This window comes from Centroberyx affinis, unplaced genomic scaffold (assembly GCF_046629955.1).
Source record: "Centroberyx affinis isolate AG114_WGS23_722 - 3 ecotype Tasmania unplaced genomic scaffold, CSIRO-AGI_Caff_v1 ptg003059l_1, whole genome shotgun sequence".
Taxonomy (NCBI): domain Eukaryota; kingdom Metazoa; phylum Chordata; class Actinopteri; order Beryciformes; family Berycidae; genus Centroberyx; species Centroberyx affinis.
The window spans coordinates 165,528-190,257 of record NW_027281146.1 but is presented as its reverse complement, the minus strand read 5'-3'; the positions used below and the strand labels follow the sequence as shown (position 1 = coordinate 190,257).

Sequence of the window (24,730 nt, the reverse complement as noted above, 5' to 3'; positions counted from 1 at the left end):
TTCTTGCATGTGATTGCAATTTAATTCCAAGGGGCAATGACACTGAAGTTCAGCATTCAAATCCTCTGCTGTAGAACAGTTCGGTCTGTGTAATTCTGTTTTTTATTACAGGTATCAAAATGTTTAGCATATGTAATTGGTATTCTAATTGATCAACAAGGCAATTTGATGGGAGACGGGTGGCTAATCTATACATAATTGATATACAAATACCTGCACAAAAACTCATTCACACACACACACACACACACACACCTGTCTCTAAATTCCCAGCAGTAAAAGCCATGAATAATGAATCGTAGTTTTCCCTGGCCTGAGGGAGAAGCTTTTAAACATAATTTGTTGCTTTAATTTATTTACACAACCTGGCACCCTTGGCCCTCAGGCTAGGTGCATTACAATGCTAGGAGGGGGACATACACACACACATGCACATACACACACACACACACACACACACACATGCATGCACGCAAACATGGATGTGCACATACACATACCTGCACATATGCAAGCACATACACAGGTATGACATATGGCCTATATGCAAACACACTCTCAAAGACACACACTGTCTCTGTCTCACACACTCACACACGCATTCACAAAGAAACATGTTTGTATTAAATATTCCATAATATTGTCATGATAACAGATGTCACCATCACTCTGTCAGTGTCCCATAGAAACCGTGCATCTCCAACAAGTCAATTTTCAGAGGTTTGATTTTCACAGTTGATGCCATGCATTTTTTATATTTTCATTTTCATTTTTTTTTATTTTTTTTTACCTTATTTAATGGATCAAGTTGGCTAAGGAGGACACAGAAGGACACAGAAGAGAGCATGCCTCATTCACTTCCCCTCAGGATCAGAACCAGCAACCCTCTGATCACAAGATCACACTAACTAGGATACAGTTAGAGGCCATTTTCCACTAGGCAATGGTCATGAGGCAGGTGCTGCACAATGGGGAAAATGCAAGTTGTCAACGGAAGAAAAACAAGGAAAAATTGTAAAAATTTGTTTTTTGCAGGATATCTACTGCCATTTTTAAGCCTAACATTAAACCTGTTATGTCAGTTGATCTTGTGTTTTTACTGCCAGCAGTTGTGACAGTGAGAAAGAGTACAGTACATCAAGTGATTTAATCGAAACAACTGAAGATAAAATGTTGAAACCAATGACACTATCTTGAAATAAAGGCAAATCACCCAACGTGCTTAAAAATAATGTTAGTTATGAGCCCCACCTCGCACTGCAACCCCGCTCTCTGCTGATTTATGGAGAAGTAAGAATCTATGAGAGAAAAGCTTGTCTCACTGTCTGATATACATACATAATTCATCTCTCCTTCATCAATGTTTCACTTTGTCTCTGTTCATTTGGCTCCTCACAGGGCCTCTCCTCCAATTCCATCTCCTCTCTCCTCTGCTCTCCACCTCCTCTGCTTTTCCTCTGTGTGTGTGAGTTGATGTTTTCATGTCAGTCTCTTCAGTTTTTCATTGTATTTAATGGCTGCACAAAAATTTTGCCACTTGTATATGAAAATTACAACACATACGATGTTGACTTCAGCTCTCTATTGTCCTTTGAGGATATTAGAGATATTCTGAACATGAAAACATATGTGAATGCCAGGTTGGAGGCAAGAGGGCCCTAAGGCAAGATTCATGCTTCCTAGAGAAGTCAGTCATCAAAACACTTTTCATGAGGTGAGCGTGAAAGCAGTTTACAAAATGTGTGAATAAGGCGATCACACGTTAGTCCAATCAGTGGGAATGAACAAGCTCACTTAGATGTGAATGAGAGTATTACGGAAGCAATGAATGCTATTTGGCAGTTGGAGGGCGAACAAGTTATAAAAAAAAGTTTATTCGCAGTACACTACAAAAACAGAGAAGAAGAAGCAGACATTCTTTACTCGCACTTCTTTTGGGTTGCCAGGTTAAGGTCTTAACCCCCCACACCCATGCTGAGAGGATCAGACAACAGCAGCTGTTGAGGGTTTGGCTGGGTTGCCAGGTTCCAAGCTGCTGGTAGTGTAGCATGTGGTACGGGTTGCCAAGTTGGGAGGGGTGGTTAGAATCAGTTTAATGTATGAAAAAATGAATACATTGTGTGTGTGTGTGTGTGTGTGTGTGTGTGTGTGTGTGTGTGTGTGTGTGTGTGGCAGTGTCATCTCTGATGTGTGAACTCTCCACTCCAAATACCACAGCTGTCAAGTAAAGGACATTCAGCACTGGCCCTGATAATATATATTTCATAATATATTGTTCTATTTCTTCTATTTCTATTTCTAATCTATTTACATAAAATACACCCAAATATAGATTTCATATAGATGCAGTGTAAATTCTGACTGTCTCTACAAAGCCCAGGCTCTGGTTACATGTGGTGAGTTGTGACAGAACTTTAATTTCAGACATCTTCTATCCCAAGAATCTTAATATAAAATCAGAAAAGATTTCAGAATCCACAGTATAACAAACTTATAATCACACTCACCCCATGATCTGTTTCATATTGCCAAAAGCCGTGACCAAATACAGCCGAGGCAAGCACAGAGTGTATTTACATGCACACAGTGTTCTGGATGCGAGCCCATGTCCCATTGAGTTCTTACTCAGGATAAGCCGTTTACATGCATCTTACATATCCCCATCACAAATGTCCTGGTATAAAAAAATAGACAGAATATTACAAAATTTACCATGGAACTCAAGCACTAATCGCAAAAAACACCATTTGACAAGATGAGGTGTTTACATGCATCTGTATTCTGATCAATATTAGCACAGGCTATCCCAGCAACCATGTTTGGGTGTCACATAATCAAGATATGGGCTTAACCAGGTTATTGTCGATGAAATATGCCGTTTTTATTTTCCAACCTGTAAACAGAATTCTTGAAATGCCGAGTACAATTTTAATGTTAATGTGCATGTAAACACACTCGGTTTAGCAATGGATTAGCACTTTAATTGGATGTAGGGTGAATTAAGTTTAGGTGTTTCAATTACAGCACATTGATTACCCTAATTGCAATGTAACCAGACTGGGTATGTAGTAAGTTATGAGTGGTTGTCATAATGTTTGTACTCCATTAGCAATATTTTATCTTTCTCAAGGTGTGACCACATCAAACATCTGACCAATCTGTTGAGGTCAGATGGCTGATTGGTAGCAACCAAACCAGTTGTGTCAAATGTTGTTACATTTTGTTATTCACTAATTACTTTAATTATTGTAAACGGTATCTGCAATATAAATCGTTACTGAATTTCTCAACCTATTAAAGGGGCTTTTCACACATATAGGCAGTTGTGGAAGTGTCTTGATTTGTTCCATAGATGATAATAGATGGTAAATACCATATTTTAATAAATATTCAATTATCTATGTTTACCAACATATACGGGTCTAATTTCATAAAACCTTTCACCTTTTTATTTCTTAAACTCATACCTCTAAATCTTACTCGAGCAAGCCCTCCGAGATTTGTAGTATTGTTAAATTGTGTGTGGGAACGCTGTATTTACAATCAGAAGTACATCCAAACGTGAACACAATGCAAGAGACTTTCTGATGAATCCTCCAAGCATGATTTCCCTCACAGCCATAGGGGCTACATCACATGTGCACATGACCATCTTACTCCTGTAAAATCTGAAGTCTTTTGGTATGTGGAAGTGAGTTTTCACAAGTTCATAAAAAGAGTAAAATTTGTAAATAATGTCTGTAGCAATGTCCTGTTTACAGTTATTTTTTTTAAAGATCACATCACTTTACGGACTTCCTGGTTTTATAATTTCAATGGAAATTTTAGGAGCTTAGAAACCTCAGGATTCAGGGAAAATTGATATTGTAATAATCCTTGTTTAGTATGGCAGGGATGTGACAAGGTCCCCAACTGTTATTACAGCCAGCACTTTTATCAGTTATGTTCAAGCAAGTCCTCATGTGTGTAAAAAGCCAGCGCAGAAGCAGGGGAGCCAGCTGATTAGCTTTCACAGCAATGAAAGCTGTTGGCATGCATTGCATGCAATATATCAAACGTGACACTCGTTGTCATAGTAACTGCCATTTCAGGTGAGGTTATCCAATTAAAAAGCTTCCACACACCAGATTATACTGTACTGGATCCTGTGGCATTGATCATGGACCTTTTCTCTGTTCCCTCCATCTCCTTATGTTTACTTTTGTCGAAACATGATTTACGTGTATTACAATTACACCTAACAATAAAAAGCATCTACTGTATACACACTGAAATTTGATTTCTCTTTCCCACGCCAAAAGCGTAGTTTGCCGCACATGTCACTTTGTCTCATAGTATTTACTTGCTGTAAAATTAAATTGACAGTAAAGACCTCGTCTCCATCGTTCCCTATTCTCTAGTATAAAGCCAATCTATTTTTGACAAGTATGTCACTATCTGAGCTGGTTAGATTGGTGTGTGGAATGGAGACACTTTCTGGGGGCCCCAAGCTAGAGGAGCGAGAGAGAGAGAGAGAGAGAAAGAGAAAGAAAGTTAAAGGGGGATATGGTCCCAGAAACATATTTTCAAAGTCAGCACATCACACACCTTTCTAATATAGTAAAGCATAGTGAAGCACACCACAGCACAGCTTCAGACAGCACATAACTGAATACAGCACACACTGTACATGCACAAAAGAAAAGAAAAATAAAGCAGTACTTATCAAACATTTTCTCCAGATCCATATTTTCAATAGAATTTCAGGGTCAAAGCTGCTTTGGGAGCTATTGTGAAACCTATGAAGAAGAAATAGTGTACTATTTCTTCTATTAACCTTGTGGTGTACCATTTTGTTCGGTGCAGTTTTACACTGCAGGCATCGGCAGCGCTATGGCAGCACAGCATAACCAGTATTTTAATGCTAAATTATAATTTTACAGCCAGAAATCCATCAGCTGTGTCAATAATTTGGGAATCCATTTTAATCTTCTCACAACTGAATTTGTGGTTTGGTGCAACCTGTTTAAAAGCATAGCCACACAGCACAGCAGTGAATTTAATCTTTTCAAGAAATGAGATAACGAGACGTATATTGTCCCATTATGAGAATTGCTTTTACAAACAAATGCAATTCCACTCGCCGCATAACTTGGTGTACCCCAGTGTTTGTTGGTGAAATGAGAAGGATATTAAATTTGCCGGTGAGGTTTGTCAACCTGAAAATGCCTTTCTGTCACCGCGGCACTGAAAGGTAATCTGTTTCTCCATGCTGCTGTTGAGATCAAAGGGATCACACTGCCTTGACTATCACACACAACAACCCACACAGACACATGCAAAGACACAGTGAGGTGCAAATATGAACTGACATATGCACCCAGACACATATACAAATATGTACTTTATATGTACACACAGAGACACACATGCACTCCCATAGACTTTTACAGGAGCATAAACACTGTGACTTACATGCACACACACAAAGCAAATCTCAGTGCTGCTTAATGTTGTGTGTTTTCTTTAAGGAGCTTGGCTCCTGCTGTGAAGCTGACTGTGGAGGAATGGACATACACACACGTACACACACACACACACACACACATACAGACACGCACCAGTTTTCAAAGCAGTGGCACAGCAGAATCCAATAGTGTAATAAGTGATCAGTAGAAGCTCCAAGAACTCTGAGACTGGAGAGAAAAAAACATACATTTCTGTCATTTTCTGACATTTCAGTTACCTTTTTAATCATTCCACTCTGGCTGATAAAACATTTCACCGCAGTCACATGAAAACCTGTAGCTCTAACATGGTGCTTTTCATTTGTTTTACTTCATGTGCCGAGTGAGTGTTAAGGCTCTCATATTGTTTCAAAACGTGTGCGGTTGCCGGTCTGAAATATTCTGAATTCCTAGAAAAACGCTGGCTTTTGAGAGCTATAGGGATTCAACAGTAGCGATATGCCACAGCAAGGCATTTGAATGTTTTGAAGGTCGTAGCTAAGCCAAAAATGTAGGTACAAAATGCATGAAAATAGGAGAAGAATACAGGAGGAATTAAAGTCCTATTTTTTCTTTCTACCTGTTCCAAGATTTTTGTTGAAAATATACCACGTTTATTGTTGTGGCTGCAGGTTTGCAGTCTACACACCATCCACTGTATCAGATCCTTCCTCACCAGGGACTCTGCCCACCTCTCCTTTCATGTTTTAGTCGTCCCGTCTGGACCGCTGCAACACCCTCCTGGCTGGACTCGCAAAGCACTCTCTTTAGCCTCTACAACTCATCCAGGATGCTGCAGCTTGCCTTGTCTTCCACCTTCCCCAAATTCTTTCATGTCCCCACCAGCTACCCGAGGCTGCTTGTGTCGAATACAAAGCCCAGGTGCCGGCGCACAAGGCTGCTAACGAAACTGCACCCCTGGTCCTCCAGGCCATGATCCGGCCCCAGCACGCCAGCCTGTGATCTGCATTCTGCCGTTATACTTGCCACTTAGCTCTCCCTTCCCCGCGGCGAGCCTGTTATCGCTCAATCCATCCTTGACTCTTCTCCCTCCTGGCTCCCCATTGGTGGAATGACTTTCCCACTCCACTCAGGACAGCCGAGTCACTCCCCATTTTCCATCATAACCTGAAAACTCATCTCTTCAATAAATACATCACGTCCCGCCTGACTCACATCTCCCTCTTCTGTATATATGCCTCCTCCTCTGATCCTTTCTGCCTCTCTCCTTAAATAACTTTTGCAGTGGAATAGTGGAAGTGATGTGTATATTAAAAAATGCATATTGGATTTTGGTGATATTTTACAGATTGTGTGCGACTTGCGTGTCATTTGGTTTTTGGGCCCGAGCTAAAGAGAGAAAACTGCAGTGGCAGGAAAGACTGAATCCATTCAAGTCTTCATCTTGAAATTCTACCTCTCTTTCCTTTCCTGGTGACTAATCAGGAGAAAATTGAATGTTTCTCTCAACTTATCAAAGATGAGAGAAAGAGAGAGAATGCAAAAGGGTGACAGAGAAGCAGAGAGAATGAGAGAAAGCAGTAGAGAGGGAAAGAGAGAATGTGACAGAGCAAGAGAGATAATGAGATAGAGAGATAAAGACAGAGAATGAGAGAGCAGTGGAAAAAGAGAGTGCTAGAGAGTTTGAGAGAGAGAGTGAGATGAAAAGGTAGAACTAGAGACTGAGCAGTTTTACACTTTCTGATTTACTGACCAAGCAGTGGCACATATTATAACCAACATAAAAGTTGTGAAAAACATAAGACAAACTTTTTAGTTACACCTATTTTCTGTCAGGAGGACCTTTATTTTGAAATTTCCACTTAATAAATTGCCAGTGGTCTACACTTTATGAAAGCTGACATAAGTATTGAATCAGTATTCACAAATGTTCCATCTAGCTGTTATGAAACTCTTGTTGAGACATTAAGGGTGCATAATAAATTTGAGTTACGGTGACGTACCAGAAAATCAATTAATCATGTTCTGATTTTACTTAGAAAAGGAAATAGAATGTGCAAATGTGATTTGAAAAACAATTTACTCTATTAGTCCACTTTATTCAGAATGAAAAGTGCATTGATTCTTTTGAGAAATGTAGGGATAAAAAAATATTGTATTACATGCTGATGACTGGAATCCATAAGAATCAAAACAGAGAAAAAGGGAGTTCAAATCAGTTGTAGCCTGTATTTTTTTCCGTCTGTTGTTCCCTTATTCACCTCCCCCTTACTCCTCACCTTACCAAAGGGAGAAGGAAGGGGGGGGGGGGGTCCTATTTAATCAAAAAAGTGTCACATTAATTCAGACAAATTCAAGCAATCTAGTTTTCTAATAAAGCTGTCATATTTGCATCCGGTGACTTACACTCACCATCGTTTTAGATGAATTCCCGTCACAACCTTTTGATTTATGAATGCATAATAACTGAGGGCAATGTCTGTGACTGCGTGCAAGTGTGTATGTGTGTATGTTAGTTTGTGTGTATATATGTGTGTGCGTGTGTGTGTGTCTACGAAGCTTTGACTTTTAATTTAAGATGTTGCCTATGCACAGATGAGAGAAAATCACATTTTGTGTGATAATTGAGTGTGCTAAGAGGAAAAGATCATACTCCTGGTGTGAAGGAGCATGAATTGCATCACTGATTCCCTGTTTTACAGCAGCTTCTCTTCTTTCCTTGTCTTCATGCCAATCACATCAAAGGACCAAATGCATTTTCCCAAAACCATTCCCAGCGTAAAGCATCCAAAGGTCAGCATCTGCTCTGGGCAGCTTCACTTGGTAATGGCAAGGCAATATTCAAATTGAAAAATTATGTGGAATGACAAAAAGTATAGGACACAATTTTGATGGTCTTTGTTTTGGTTAGACTGTTACAGTAAAATTGCAATGTTTTTCCATTTTCCCCCCTGATTTGTTTTAAAGGAGATGGGTTCTATGCAGTAAATATGCTCACAACTTTTTTTTATGAAAATCATAAAATCATAAATTCCTAGAACGACTGAAATGTTGTGAGCTAGGAGCTTTGTGCACCTGGTCCACTTTATCTTCTATTATGCCCTGCTTGTTTTATCTTAGTGCAACTTAACTCCACCTCCCAGAAGGAATATCACTTTCATCAGTGGTTGTTTGATGGGTTTTGGGCCCTCCTATATTAATCAAAGCCTGCAGATTTACGCTTCATAAATGGTCAAACTTATTAGTGACTGATTCTAATCTGTATTTTGATATATGAGGCTTATATCCAGATATTTTTATGATCGTCCAAACACAGATGGAACCTTGCCAGCAACTAGATACTGCAGGCTGAGTGACTGTAAGAGTTTTATTAGGTCCTTGTTGAACTGCACTTCTGAAATGCCTGCGGTAGTAAACTTTATAGGACAGCTCATGTCCCTCATGTAAGATGGCTTTTAAGACACAACATTTTATGACAAATACCATTGTAAAAATACATAACACACCAATGGACAGTTCCTAATAATCATTCAAAATGATCATTCAATACATTACAGAAACCAGCTTTTTTGTTATTATCTTTTATTGTCTTTATTGTTTATTATCTTTATCATGAAAGCCTTAAAGATTTAGAAACAAAAATGCAATACCGTGTGTAATGCTGCACTATTCAGAACAATCACAAACTAATAAAACTTGTGACAACCTCATTAAATCTTCTCACCTAATATGCCCAATTAGTCATTAAAATACTTTATTTATAATGAAGATTGTCCTACACAACTCAAGCATTTTATTAAACATATTTACAGTAATCATTACAATTCAATTACAAGATAATAAATGAGATTATCATTATGTGGTGCTGTTCACTATGCCCAATTAAACTCATCACTGTGTAGTTATGATGTTATCCAAAACTGTGAATAAATAAACGCCTTAAAACACCTTTCTGCTCCAAACCATTTGTCATTTCAATAAGCAATGTTGCTAAACAATTAGAGGTGTTGTCTGTATCCATAACTATAGAAAAACACTTAGACTTGTCACATTATTTGCCAAGACACTCAGAGCTGATGAGCGTGTATAACTAAGCCAGTTTTCACTTGTTCTCTTTTATAAATAGCTTAAATGCACAGAGACAGGAGGCCTTAAAATACACACAGTCCTGTTATCAAGGCCCACTCAAAACTCAACAAGAATCTGGATAGCCAAGAATCATTGGGCTGAATAGTTGCAATAATCCTGAGATATCTCTGATCAAAATCTCATCACCAGACACTTCTGCCAAAGCCAACTTGCTTCATTAAGACCATTGTGTCTGAGCATCCAAACCAACAGAGTAAAAAAGACGATGAAGCAGGCTGTGGAGGCTGGTGGATATAAATTAAATTGAACAGTAGCCAGTGGTCTCAAAGGAAGGCAGTTTCGCTGGCTCAGCTCTCATAGGCTCTTAGAAGTATGTCGCAGCTCATCTCACCCTCCAGGAGTCTTGGAGGCAGATTTGACCAGATGTGAGGCTTGAAAATCAAACATGTTTGAGATCATCTTGATGGCCTTGAATGAGTTCAGCTGACAAGAGACTGAGTCCTTAACCCTCCCAACTGACAAGACTGTCGGTGCTGATTGTTGCCTCCAACCTCCTTACATCTGCTGAGTCAGTGCAGACTCAGCATGATCTAAAAAAAATTAGCTGGGACGGCCAAATCAGCCCTTAAAGTTGTGTGATCCCTGCATTATCTAACTTTGCTGAATCAAACAGTTGGACTTCTGATACCTGATTACCATCTTCTGGCCAAAGTTTGCCATTGCATTTAAAAATACTGAAGACCATTGAACCAGCTTGGTAGTGAATTGGTTTGCTATATTTTTTTGTAATTTATTTTGCTGGGTAAGCAGAAATGAATGAAGGTATCAAAACATTTCAGCTGTACACGCTGTAACTGGAGCTTTAGTTCTTTTGTATTAATATATATATGTTTTTTATGTCTGTGTTCTATTGCCTTATCTTTCTCAAAGATGCTTCAAAAAGAGGCTTCTAAGACTGAGCCTGAGTCTAATATCAAAAGCGGCTCAGCTGCCCAGGCACACCGGTAAGCTGGTAAAGGAGCAGACACACATTTTCACTGTCTGAGACAGACTTTGCATATCATTACACAGAGATCACTATGTTGCACAGTGAGATCCACACAAAACTGTCTATTTTTCCAAACATCGTACACGAAGCAGACTAGGCAGAGCTACCAGGAGCTATCTCGCCCCCAGCAGCAAGGCAAACAGCAGTCTGACACAGGGGAGAAAAACAATTCAACTATTGTCACTGTCACTCTGAAAGGGCAAACAAGGCAGGGAGAAGGAGCTCAGCTGCCAAAACCTGTAGAGAACCTGGTGAATGATATTGGACGTTACAGCAGACAAACACACAGACACCGGTGTTGTGGTGCAGGCTTAGTATAGGGGGCTGGAAAATGAAAGATAGACTTCGAAATACAACAGCAGCAGTGTGTTGAGCCACAAAGGGAGAAAGTACAGCCTGTCTGAGGGGAGAACATCATCCCCGGCCAGACTGAGCTGCCTGTTGACGGGGTGACTCCTTCTGAGCGGACCAAGGCTTCTGGCAGGGCCTCAGCTGCCCAAACCTGCAGACAAGCAAGTGAGAGAGAGATAGAGATAGTCTAAACACACACACACACACACACACACACACACACACACACACACCATAACGTGTCAGTCTGTGGATGAAGGCTATGCATGTAATTTCTTTCCACAGCTCCATACCAAAAGCCAAACCAACACTGAAACGAATTGAAAGGAATTTCCTATGGTTGTGTATGCATTCAACTTAAACAGGTATAAACAATGACTGAATTTGTTCTTCTAAATCTTGACTTACATTCTCAGAAGATAAGATGAAGACAGGACAGAATATTATAAATTTCATGTAATGACAGCAGATGTGCCACTGATTCACAATCAAATTCGAGCAGATTAAGATGTTGCAATCTAGTAATAAAACCTGCACAGTGCTGCTCCCTAGTGGTTTTGCTGCGGACACAAACTACAGCAATTTAATATCCTTCATCAACTGCCAGAGAGGCTGTGATGACTGGAGCCCCTTGTGTTTTGCTTCCCCATGTCGTGTTCTCATTACACTCGCTGTGTCATTGAAACTTGCTGCCTTTTTCCCGGCGATGATGCACAGCTGTTTGAAACAGTAGAGGACTGCTGTAATTAGCAGTAGCCTAGAGGTTAGAGGAATGGGCTTGTGGCCAAAATGCCACCGGATCTGATCTACGGACTAAGTGGGAAAATCTGGGTCAACCTGGCAGGGAAAGTGAATGAGAAATACTTTCCCAACAACTACTGTCAAGGTGCTCCTGTGCAAGGCATTAACCTTCAAAGACATTAAGCAACAAGTAGTTTACTATAGCCTACATCATGGCATGGTATCCACATAGAATTTGAAATGTAGTGAGAATCTCATAGTAGGACAAACTACTATGGTACAGATGCCTACTGAGGTCAGATAAATGACTTTTCCCACAAACGCTACAGCTGTACAGACTTTCTCCCATGTGGATTCTCATGTGTGACTTCAAATGTCCCTTCTCACTAAATGTCTCACTCTGAACTTGGTAACCAAAAGGTTTCTCACCAGTATGACCTCCCAGATGTCTATTCACATGTCCCTTCTGACTAAATTCTTTACCACAAACTGTGAAACTAAAAGATTTTCTCACATTGAGGATTTCTCTCCTCTCTAGATTTTTTCTTATATGCAGATTTTCCACAGTCAGTCCAACTAAAGCGTTCCTCCACAGTCTAACATGTCTTTCAAGATTAGTTGCAGAGGAGTTACAGGTCTTTCATCACAAACGTTACATCTTATGAGCTTGAATGTGAAGTTTAAAGCTCTTTATAGGTTCTAAATGTTTCCCACACAAGCCATAATCGTTTAAAGGGATCCACGGGCCATTAAAGAAGTATTTATAAAAAAGGATTTGCCACACACATTACAAATAAAGCAATTGTTGTAGATGGAATTTGGTTTGCAGTTTGTTTCAGAAATTAAAAAATTGATTCTACCTGTCAATTTTGACATTGACGTTTTGCTTCTTTAAACTTTTATGAAATAAACAAAACATGTATTGACAAAGTCTACAAAAAATGATTAAATAATAATAATTAGATACACTGTCAGTATATATGAAGCAAGAAATCTGCAGTAGCCACTTTTTAAAATGACATGCCAATAAGCAAGGCTAAATTAAACTGCCAGAATCACAATGGTGCTTGACGTGACGTTTTCTCCCACAGAAAGTGAAAATGGCCCATTCTATTAGAGATAACAATGAGGCAGAAACAAATTAGCTCTGCAAGTAACAGTATGAAACACTCTGGCATGATGTACTGTAAAACTACAATTGAGCCAAATTGCAAGCCTCATTATCAACTCACTCCTCGTCACTTAATATCTGTAAAGTCAGTCAAAACGGTTAATAATGCGAGCTGCTTGCCAGGTAGCTGATGAAAGCAAACTTAATGTGAAAATGTGCGGGCAGGCTTAGCTGCCAGCTGACTGACATATGGAGACAAATGATTGCTTTCCTCCAAAAATAGGTGGGCTGTAACTGGATAATTGTACCAAAACAATTAGGATGTAATCTCCATAGCATACAGTGAGGATTGACTTTGATCAGATGGCTGTGAACATGGTTCATGGTATTTGACTGGCTGTATTGCACCCACCATGGATCTGTGTAGATATATAAGTAATATATATATATATAAGTAATAGTTATCAGCAGTAGTTGTCATGATGGTAACAGTTGTGCTAGTAGTAGTAGCCTGGAGTAATAGGCCTAGTGGTAGTAGTAGGGGTAGGCTAGTAGTAGTATAGGTATAGCAACAGTGGTACTAGGCCTAGTAATGGAAGTAATAGTAGTAGTAGCAGTAGTAGTAGTAGTAGTAGTAGTAGTAGTAGTAGCAGTAGTAGTAGTATTCATGATGAATCAACTATCAGTTTATAATGTTTAGTCTCCACAGAAGGCTTTTACTTTCCACCACTGAAAAGACATTAGGTTTCGATGCTAATGGGGCGGGACAACACTCAGTTGATAGGGCGGCAGGCCTGTCAATCACCCTGCCGGCGACCAATGGACGTTTGTAGAGTGACTTTCCATCATGACGTCCCATTCCTTAACTTTCACTTTCTTTTCCTTGCCAAGCGGTGAGTATGCTCTTACATTTCCCAACGTAAAGAGAAAATATAATTTCAGATAGGCCTATTCTAATTCTAGTATTCATGTTTTTTCGATGTAGAAGTAACTTGAGAACTTTACCAGCTACAAAACCTGACAGCAAACTGTTGTTGGATTGGATTCGTTTTCATTTGGAACATAACATTGCAGTCGACTTCCCTTTAACTGCATAGGCCTACGTATGTGTTTTTTTCTGGGACAGTGCAATGATTTGTCTATGCATGACAATATATTGGTCTTCAACTGAGAGCTGTCATCATCACACAGGAGGCCACGGTGTGTGTGTGTGTGTGTGTGTGTGTGTGTGAGAGAGAGAGAGAGAGAGAGAGAGAGAGATGTCATCTTCTTTTTTTCAATCTCCTTTCTCCCAGGTGAAAACATGTCGCTTTTGCTGAAGGAAATAAAGCGCTTGCACCCAGCAGAAGCTTGTCAGCTTGAAAGTAAGTGGCATTTGGTAGAGAGAGTGAAGACACCTACCAAAGTAAATAAAAGTTTAATATATCATAGATGGATAACACACGCATTCATCACTATTTTTGCAACACATTCATTTCCATCAAAGTGCTGTTTTATGGAATATTATTTGCATATACATATAGCCTACATTAGGGCCTCACCAATCATTGGTTTGTAAAAAGGAGGAGAGGGCCCAGTCAACAGAACAAAAGAGTGGAGAATCATAATCTGACCAAAAAGAAGCCACAAAAGCAGGACTACTGGTACCTTCTCTCAAAAGTAAAAAAAAAAAAAAAAAAAAAAAGGAACTCTAAAAGATACAAAAACTCAACAATAACAGAACAACAAAAGAGCTGCTGCCAGGTTGGGGAGTCCATCTCACTTTGCTTCAGGAGTCCTTTTAAAGGGTTGACACAGCAGCAGTCACCAATTCAGGAAATCTGGGGAGTAAGCGAGTCAGGGAAGAAGAGCAAACAGGATAAAGTTAGAAGTTTAACTTTTGGTGGTTCATTGGAGTTTGACATCATAGAAACATATTGAGAACAAATGTGATTTGTAATATGGGCGTCCTGATGGCTCAGTTGGCTAAGGCGCATTCCATAGACTGGCAACACCCTGACTGCTAGGAAATGAATTGTGGTTAACTGAATTTTAATTGTAATGCATTATAATGAAGTGAAATGTTCACAGTGCTTGCCTTATACCACACCTGTTTTCACAGGGGAAGGTCTTCGGACTGACTCGGACCTCCAGTCGCTGACCAGAGAAGATCTTAATGAGCTGTTTCCTGGGAAACTCAAACTGAGAAAGAACATCAGTGAAATCATACACAGACAGGTTAGCTAACATGCTCCAATGTGTCGGACTGATTAGATGGGAGAATCACACCTGAGAATAAATAATGCCTGAAAAAAAAAAAGACAAAAAAAGGAGGGACTGTATACATGTGCTTTGTGTATGTACTATATGTGTGTGTGTGTGTGTGTGTGTGTGTGTGTGTGTGTGCGCACGTGTCCAGAAACCATCAGTGATCTTGACTAAATATGGCCACCCTGTGATGGAAGTGAAAATTGCCTCTGGATTTACTGGCAATATGGATTGGATTTATTGGAAATATAATGCCCTCTTAAATATCTGAGTGTTCTGTGTGTGTGTGCTTTGTGTTCCTCATGTTTTGTGTTTCAGAAGCCAATCGATGTGGTCTTAAAGGACCTGAAGCATTTCATCCCACGTGAATCTTTGGAGGGTATGTTATTTTCACTTTCAAATTTATCCACCATTTCTGTCTCCTTATATGAAGGTGGAGGCAGCATTTTCATTGAAATACTTTACGCAACAGTGGCATTTTATGCAGTTCCTCTCTCTCTCCCATTTTTTGGTGGTTTCAGTATAAAACCGCTGAACTGTGGTTTGTATTGTTATTCAGATTCTAACTCTCTCTCTCTCTCTCTCTCTCTCTCTCTCTCTCTCTCTCCCTCCCTCTCCCTCTCCAGCTGCTCTAACTGAGAATGGGGTGCTGAATGACTACCTGCTCATCCTGAGGGACTTGAAGACCCAGATGACTAATGTCCAGACATTCCTTGACGCTCATATTGGTCTACTGGAGGAATACACCAAAAATCCAAATCAGAAATCGGACAAAGGTAATAGGAGTCTCCTGACATAACTTTTAAGTCCTCCGCTAAGGGCCTTCATCAAGAAAAATTCCATCCAAGCCTTGCAAGAAAATCCTTTGGTTTACTGGACTACAGCCCAGTCAGCCAATTTTAAGTCAAACGTGTTAAAACGGATGAATCAAAGCATAACCAAAGCCGGTAATGGAGCGACAGCGCCTCAACAGGGGGTAGCATACTCCAATTTACAGTGTAGGGATTTAGCTGATGCTGTTATCCAGAGCAAATTACAGTACAAAGAGTGCGCAGCCGGGTTGGGGTTCAGTATTTTTCTCAAGGACTCTTCGTTAGGACACTCTGCTGCTGATGGACACATGCTGTACAGATGATAGTCCAGACTGAAGCTGTGATGTTTTGGTTGCAGGACAATTTTTCTAACCACCTGTCCACTCTGCCACTATATATTCTGTCCCTTATTTGCTCAGGCATTTCCTTCACGTAGGCTGTAACCTTTATCAACTGCGTTTGAAAAATAGCACATTTTAATACGATTTTGTTTTATTTGAGTTACAGTAAGAGCATTGTGCTATTTTCTGTTGCAGGCTTTTTGTCAGACAAGACAAATACCTCAAGCACAAATCCTGCTGAGGGACTCCACACTACCAAAACTAATGCCCTTCTGTCAGGCACAAAAGGTAAATCTTACTTACTTCCACTTCAAACTCTCATGATATAAGAGAAAATCCTACACATAGCATTTTACTTTTACTTTCTTTTTATTTTAAGGCACTTAGTAAATATAAATGTATCTGGTTCTGATTGAAAGATGGTTAAAAGATGCCGTGGATGGTGATCTGAAAAATTTTACAAATTTTCGCTACAGCCAAAAGCTAAGTTTTTAGCTTGCAGCAAGTGGTACTGATGGTTCAAAGAGAAATGTTAAAACAACAAGCGCTTTTCCTTTAACTTATGTGCCAGTCGTCAGCAGAGAGGGTGTAGGACAGGGGTATTCAACCGTGTGCCATGGAGGGCCGAGTGTGCAGGTTTTTGTTCCAACCAAAGCCTACAGCAGGTGATTTCACTGGTTTGTTCCTCCTTTCTGGGTGAAGCTGTGCTCATCAGTGAAATCACCTGGTGCAGTCTTTGGTTGGAATGAAAACCTGCAGACGCTCGGCCCTCCATGGCACACGGTGACACTCGGCTGATGATGGACACATGCTGTATAGACGGTAGTCAAGACTGAACCTGTGATGTTTTGGTCGCAGGACAATTTTTCTAACCACCTGTCCACCCTTCCACCTTATAGTCTGCCCCTTATTTGCTCAGGCGGTAACCTATATATCAACTGCGTTTGAAAAATAGTAGATTTGAATATGATTTTGTTTTATTTGAGGAACTATGTTACAGTAAGAGCATTGTGCTATTTTCTGTTGCAGGTGTTTTGTCAGGCAAGACAAATACCTCAAGCAAAAGTCCTGCTGTGGGACTCGACACTACCCAAACTAATGCCCATCTGTCAGGAACAAAAGGTAAATCTTACTTATTTCCACTTCAAATTCTCATGATATAAGAGAAAATCGTACACATAGCATTTTACTTTTTATTTCTTTTTTATTTTAAGGCACTTAGTAGATATAAACAAATCTGGTTCTGATTGAAAGATGGTTAAAAGATGCCGTGGATGGTGATTGCTGTCTTTCTCATTAGGAGAGGAGAGGAGAGTTTATTCCATATACAACATGTAGCATTGTCAGCATTCTTCATTCAAAGTAATGGGATTCGCTACAGCCAAAAGCTAAGTTTTTAGCTTGCAGGAAAAAGGAAGGAGGAACTATGTTACAGTAAGAGCATTGTGCTATTTTCTGTTGCAGGCGTTTTGTCAGACAAGACAAATACCTCAAGCACAAATTCTGCTGCTGGGAACTGCACCCGACCTCTTGCCCATTTTTCGCAAGGTAAATCTTACTTACTTCCACTTCAAACTCTCATGATATAAAAATTGCAGTGAAATTAAACTGCTATGTGTAGGGTTTTCTATCAAGTACCAATAGTGAACAGTTAATGTTGGATTTATTGTTTTTATCTTTTTCAAAACTACACTATGTGCTATACTTGTGTTGTAACCCCAATCTGGGTTTTTGGTGTACAAATTATTTACTCACAGATTATAAAAAAGTAGCATGTATACTGATGGACAATAATCTATTTGCCACTTTGAGGTTCCATCACAACTGAAAATAAAGGTCTGTTTTGCTCTAAGGTTTGAAAATGATACAAACATCCTCAAGCCAACTCCAGCTTCACAATATTGAGCCACCATGTTTTCCCATTCCTTGTATCAACACATTTAAAACACATCCTCAGCTGTTGCTTAATACATATTTCATATTGAAATATATTTAATCCAATAAATCAGAACATAAACAAAGCCACTAGTGAGTGTGTGTGTGTGTTGGGGAATCAAATTTGACACTGGGCCTTAGTACACCAATTATAGTTAATTATATAGTTATATAGATACTTTTAAGGCACTTAGCAAATATAAATGAATCTGGTTCTGATTGAAAGATGGTTAAAAGATGCCATGGATGGTGAATACTGTCTTTCTCATTAGGAGAGGAGATGTCAGGTTCCTTCTCCATGTCATCTCCAGAGGCGTATCAGGGAGGTGAGTGTCAGTTTCAGGTGATCTGATTTTTTTCTCATTACTTCACCATATTATTTTCGAGGAACTGCCTACCAAGAATCATTTACTGCTATTGTCTGTCATTTTAACCTCTCAGCCCCACTTGAAGGATGTAGGTTTAGAAATTGCCATTTTTCATTGTATCCCCCGTCAACAGGTTCAGTGAATTCTTGTAAATGTATAAATCTGTTTCAGTCTGAACATTGTTTCCCTACAGTACATGCTCCGGGTCTAGCCACAGTGACGGTCCAGTCAGTTGTATGTGGTCAAACCTTTGGCTCCCATAGAACCCTACTAGACCGCATCAAGGATCAGAGCGGCCTTAAGCTGGTGGAGAGCAGCGAGTATAGCCAGGATTGCCAGATTGTCATTGTCTTCTGTCCAATCAGTTCTCGCCCTGTGTCAGATGTGGAGGCTGCCATGAGTGATATTCGAGGTAACGGCAAAGTTTGTTTTCATATTGAAGTACAAATTGCATTGAATTTGTTTGTGATTGCCATTTCATTTTCATTTGCCATTTTATGAGCTTGGAAGTATGAGGTTCTACCTGACATTCGGCAACTGACCACCATGAAAACCAGATTATAAACTACTCACCAAGATCGGTTGCAGCTGGACAAGTTTGTCGCGGTTTGATTTTTACTTCCCATTCATTTGAATGAGGCCACAAAAATAACCTGAAAACATTAACACATTTGTGAACAGATTCAACAACATATCAGGCTTTTAAGACAACAAAACATCCTGGGTCCGTGCTCCACATATTCTGGTTTTCATGGTTGTCAATTGCCGAATAACCCCCATGTTAAAACTAAGTGGAATATTGCTTTAAATCTTTTTTTTGCCAGATGGTCTGGGGTTGTTGCTCAATATCTCAGATCTGCACTCCACCCAGATAGAACCTTGTAATTCCAAGTTCACGCTTTTTCATCCTTTTGTGCTAAGACAAAAAAAAGACATTTACACCCTTTAATTGTTTTTGCCAATGACGATAATCTGCCACATCCTCCACCTAGCCCTATTCCAGGGAACTCTACTACTAAATTCTATCTCATATTTCCTTTCCTCTCTTTTGGTGTCAACAGATGATAAACCTGTCATTCTGGTGATGATGAACCATACACACAATGCCAACTACGCAACTGCCCCCCGGACAACATGGACTACTATCAAACAGGATATCGTGTTGGATGTTAACGTTCTCTACCATGAGATGCAGGGATTACTGAGCTGTCCAAAAAACGAGCAGGCAGTCTCTCATATATGCTCAAAATTACTGAACTACAGCAGTCAGAGTAGCAGTAGTGACGGTGGAAATGGCCAGGGCGCCGGCGCTGGTAGTGTTAGTGGTAGTATTGGTCATGGTGGTGGAAATGATTGGGGTGTCGGTGCTGGTAGTGTTAGTAGTGGTAGTATTGGTCATGGTGGTGGAAATGATTGGGACAGCGGTGCTGGTAGTGTTAGTAGTGGTAGTATTGGTCATGGTGGTGGAAATGATTGGGGTGTCGGTGCTGGTAGTGTTAGTAGTAGTAGTATTGGTCATGGTGGTGGAAATGATTGGGGCAGCCGTGCTGGTAGTGTTAGTAGTGGTAGTATTGGTCATGGTGGTGGAAATGATTGGGGCAGCCGTGCTGGTAGTGTTAGTAGTGGTAGTATTGGTCGTGGTGGTGGAAATGATTGGGGCAGCGGTGCTGGTAGTGGTGGTAGTATTGGTCGTAGTAGTGGTGGTAATGACAGGGGTAGGGATGTTGACAGTGGTAGACGTGTCAGCAGTAAAGATAGCCGTTGGTTGTCTTGGATTCGGCCGTAGTATGGGTAGTGCTGCTGGTAGTAATGGTGGTCTTGGCGCTTACTGTGGCTGTATTGCCAATTATTTCAGTTCAATTAAAAGTGCTTTATTTTCCGTGAGGAATTTGTGCAGTGTACAGACAAGACAAATAGGACAATCACAAGACAACCATAGCACAGTCATCAACATAATAAAAAATCTGTGTCTGTAACCATAATTAAAGTACTGAAAAACAAATAAAATACAAGTAAAACCTAGGGGCAGTAGTTATAGGAGAAAAAAAGGCAACATTTGAGATTTGTGGTATTTGACAGATAAAAAAACAATCTATACATTCAAATCAGTCTGATTAAAAAGCCTTTACTTAACCTAAAATGTGCTTTGAGAGCAAATGTTCAGATGATCACTTAAAGTCTGAATACAAATCTGTTATTTTAGGCCCTGTGTCCACCGGGCTCCTCTTTGTCAGGTGGCAGTATTAAACATCAGCACTTACAGGAAGTGCTGCTTGTGGCTACCACTGTTGCCATGCGACTCTTCAAAATAAGTTCAAACGCAACCTTCTCTGAATAACAGCAATGTTTTAAACTTCTAGCACTCAATGATCCAACTGCTAAAAACACACAAAGTTCTAGCGCCGTTGGTAATAACAATTCATCCTTTCCACTCAAAACAAGAAATAAAAAAAGCCAGTGCTGTAATGTTTGGTGCCCGGTGCCTGTTTGATCTCTGTGAGTTGATGATGAAGAATGCTAAATATACCAATGCACCAATATGATGTGTTCAGCTAAGTTGCTTTTAGAGACACTCCTGGCTAAAAAACACTCCTGGTGAGGCTTACAGTTAACTACGTTTTAACCTTTTTTTACTTGATGCAGTTTATATTCTAACTTGAATATAAGTGTAAGTAATGACAGTCAGTGGATGAACAAAATATTTATTGCGTATTTAACTAGAGTAATCACTAAAGAACGCATTCTTGTTCAACTAGGCAAGTTGACCATGAATACAATGCAAGTAGACAATACAATATTTTCACTTGATATTCTACATTTTAGTGTGGTAAGTTTCTTCCCGTCACTCTTCTAATAATGCGAGGGAAGATTTTCTGTTTTGGCATTTCAGTTAACCGAACATCATCTTGTCAGTGTCCCTCATTTAGCTCATTAGCATGTGAATAGCTGCACTCCTTGGTTTCAATGAAAAAAATTAAAGTTAAAAAATTAAAAAAAAGCTTCTTTGAGAGATGTTAAGATGAGATGTGAACTTCTTTTTTTTTTTTTTTTTGCCGTAGCTTCTTAGCAGATTTTACTGCTGTATCTTATAAAGCCATGGAATTCCAAGTGTGTTCTAATTAATTCCTAATTCCAATTCCTTCCAATAGAAGCTACAGTATCTTATAAAGGATGTGATGGATTATAGGCATGATATTTTCAATGTACTTCCAAGTATAAGCCTAATCATAGTGTCTGTGCTTCTTTAGATAATCATGTTCTTTGAATATCCAAATTTTTACTGGATGGTATCATATATGACGAAACACCATACATTTGGGTCATTTAAAGTTTTCAGTTTACAGAATTGGTTTGGTTTTTGATTCTGTAAATACCAACTAAAAAAGATCTGTGTCATGTAATACTGAAGTTTGAATTAATGAATGCAAAGATCAAAACCCTGAAATAAAAAAATAAAAAACCTTCAACTGAGTCCCACAATGTGCACGTTCTTCCATGTTGGCTCACATGTTATTGTCATTGATGTCATTAGATGAACTTAAGCTTGCTTACCACTAGAACAATTATGGGTAAAGAGTTAAAGAGAAGGACTTCTTAGCTTGTATCAGATACTGTAGGCCTCAGGTACATTTAATTATGGAGTGTTTTATACTTCACTTCCTGTGTGGTTACCATGACATACACTAAAGTTGAAGGTACTTTTGCACTGAGTTAGTCCCTATGAATCAGAACTACACTGAATATAGTGGAAATTATTTTGGATTCCCTACTGTACCTCACCTGAGGAACTCACACCAGGTCTTGTCAAGGCTTTATCCTCAGTTGGTCCCAGATTATCTGTTGATTTTTACACAAATATAATTATTAGACCTTCTTTCACTCAAGTAGAGATCAGAACACTTGTTGAGGAAATTACTCGTGTATGAGTTAAATAGTTTTTTTCTTTAAAAAAAAACAACAAAAAAACATTGTATATTTGTTTGTTTGTACGAAGAAGGCTTTATGTTTGTACATAAATGACAAATACTGGCTGCTGAAAGTGCGATCACCTCACATAATATGCAATAATAATAATGATCCTCATCATTTAATCATTAATTTTGCATACCCACTTACTCCTATTCACACCTATGGGCAATTAGAGTCTCCAGTTCACCTGACTTGCATGTCTTTAGAATGTGGATGCAAACCGGAGCACCCATAGGACACCCACATAGAAAGAACGCTGAGAGTTTACGAGGAGTACTTGAATAAACCATGACCTGGGTGTACATGCCTCAGACGGAACGATTGAACCAGCATTTACGAGTTTGTTAGGAGTACTTGAATGCACCATGACCTAGGCAAGCAGAGCTGCAGATAGACACAGTTTGGCTGTTGCAGGTTTCAGCAAAGACACATCTACAATCCTTCTCCTTGACCTTTGCTAATGGTAATGGTTTTAATACCAGTTGTGGCGTTTAGCATACAACTGGACAAAGCAGATGCAAATGTTTAGTTGCGATATTATGGAGGGCATTGTTGCACATGTACTGAGTGACCATAGACCTTAAAAATAATATATATATATACATTACATAATAAATATTGATACCTAACACCTCATAGAGAGCAGTTACTCTCTAGATTAAAGAATATCGTCACCTGGATGTATTTTCCCATATATTGTTTGTTGTTTTTACGTAAATTGTTAATATTGTTTATTTTAATGGAATCTGTAGTTAACGTTCAAGGTTTAATCTTAATTTGTACCGAATTTGTATGTTTTAATGTAATTAAATTTACCCCTCGTTACCCCTTGTTACCTTGGTAACATGAAAATATCAGCCTACCCAACTCTAGTTATCCACGGCTCTGGGTTCGTGGTTGTTTACAAACGGAGGCTGTTTCCGGTGCTCGAGGCAGCAGCACATGCCGCTTGATGTAGCATTACTTTCCGTTATATGTTTTGTCTGTTCACTGTGGCAGCCGATAAGCTTTCTCCACCAACAACACATTAATACTAAATATGATATCCCATTTAGCCTCGCTAGCTAGCACCATAGCTACGTTAGAGACGGTTAGCTAACAGCTAGCCAGCGGTGAGCTCCACATCTGACACATCTTTTCCAGCATGGCTGTTTGATTCATGTCAACAGGTGGCACTTATTGCAAGACTGGGAAGTTGTAGCAACTACTAGCCCGAGTTCACATTTCTCTGGCCACGAGAGACTGTGCTGAAGATACCTGTAAGCTAATGTTTTCTTTTTCTCAGGTAGGCTAGCTAGCTGCAGCAGCTTTTTTTTTTTTTTTTTGCGAGCAACTGTTTTAGGCTAAACATACAATTATTTAACGTTATAGTATCGTTAACTTAATACATTTGTCACACTTGTTGGTATGTCATGCTCCTCGGCCGCGTCCTGTTCAGTCTCACATCGACTTGTATGAGAAGTGCTTGTGTACAGAGGGTTTTTGCTGTCAATCAACGGCCAATCCTGAGGCTGCACCATATTTGTATCAGTTATAGTTACAACGTCAGTCCAGTTAAGCTATCTACATACCGGACCAAAGTCAAGGTAATGAAATGAAATAAGTCTTGAAATGAAAGAACACTCGCAGTCCTCAATCAGTGTACCAAAACGTTATATTAATACCTGTATTGATGATGGTGGTGATGTGTGTTATGAATCCTCTCTATTCCAGCCTGCAACACACTCCTTCCTTGACCAGCTGACAGAGTGTGGCACGCAGCTTGCCAGTGTCTCCTGTAACATGGAGACCGCGGCTGTTGCCTCTGATGACGATGGTGATGAAGGTGCAGTTGGACAGGAGAGTGGGAAGGAAGACGAGGAGGTGAGGAGGACCATGATGAAAGCAGGCCAGATGGATCCAGTTAGCAGCGAGACCCAGCTAGGTGTGACTGAGACCAAACCCTCCGCAGTGCCTGGTGAGTAGAAATTATTGACTACCTGTTTTGGTTGTGTAGAAGAAGAGTTAAGTGTTTTTATTATATAGACAGTGGGGAAGTAGAGAGGGAGACAGTATAGGGAAAGCTGTGGCAGTTTACAATCAATCAATTAAATTCAAAGAGCCTCATTTGCATGGTTTAACATCAGTAAACACATGTCAGTGGTTAGTCCTCTGCAGTTTCACTGGCTGTCCTCAGGTCTTACATTTTGCTGTTTTTATGGCACATTTAGGCCGTGAAAGCACATTTACCAAGCAAATATGGTAATTTATTTGATTTTGATTCAAATTCCT

General features: G+C 39.6%; 2 protein-coding genes across 3 annotated transcripts in view; both read left to right on the top strand.

The window, feature by feature from the left end:
* Positions 1-14,087: 14,087 nt before the first annotated feature.
* LOC139659289 (uncharacterized) lies at positions 14,088-21,926 on the top strand. Its single transcript, XM_071537509.1, has 10 exons — positions 14,088-14,151; positions 14,889-15,004; positions 15,353-15,413; positions 15,661-15,810; positions 16,383-16,475; positions 17,217-17,309; positions 17,652-17,735; positions 18,395-18,448; positions 18,684-18,902; positions 19,552-21,926. Exons 1-10 carry the CDS (start codon positions 14,091-14,093, stop codon positions 20,274-20,276), a joined length of 1,656 nt encoding a protein of 551 aa, XP_071393610.1. The 5' UTR covers positions 14,088-14,090; the 3' UTR covers positions 20,277-21,926.
* Positions 21,927-24,310: 2,384 nt separating this feature from the next.
* LOC139659288 (A-kinase anchor protein 7-like) overlaps positions 24,311-24,730 on the top strand; it is a 46,945-nt gene continuing 46,525 nt past the window's right edge. For both annotated transcript variants that reach the window (XM_071537508.1, XM_071537507.1), the window contains exon 1: positions 24,311-24,416. In XM_071537508.1, the coding sequence (XP_071393609.1) occupies positions 24,335-24,416 (82 nt within the window). In that variant the 5' untranslated portion in view covers positions 24,311-24,334. The remainder of the gene's footprint in view (positions 24,417-24,730) is intronic.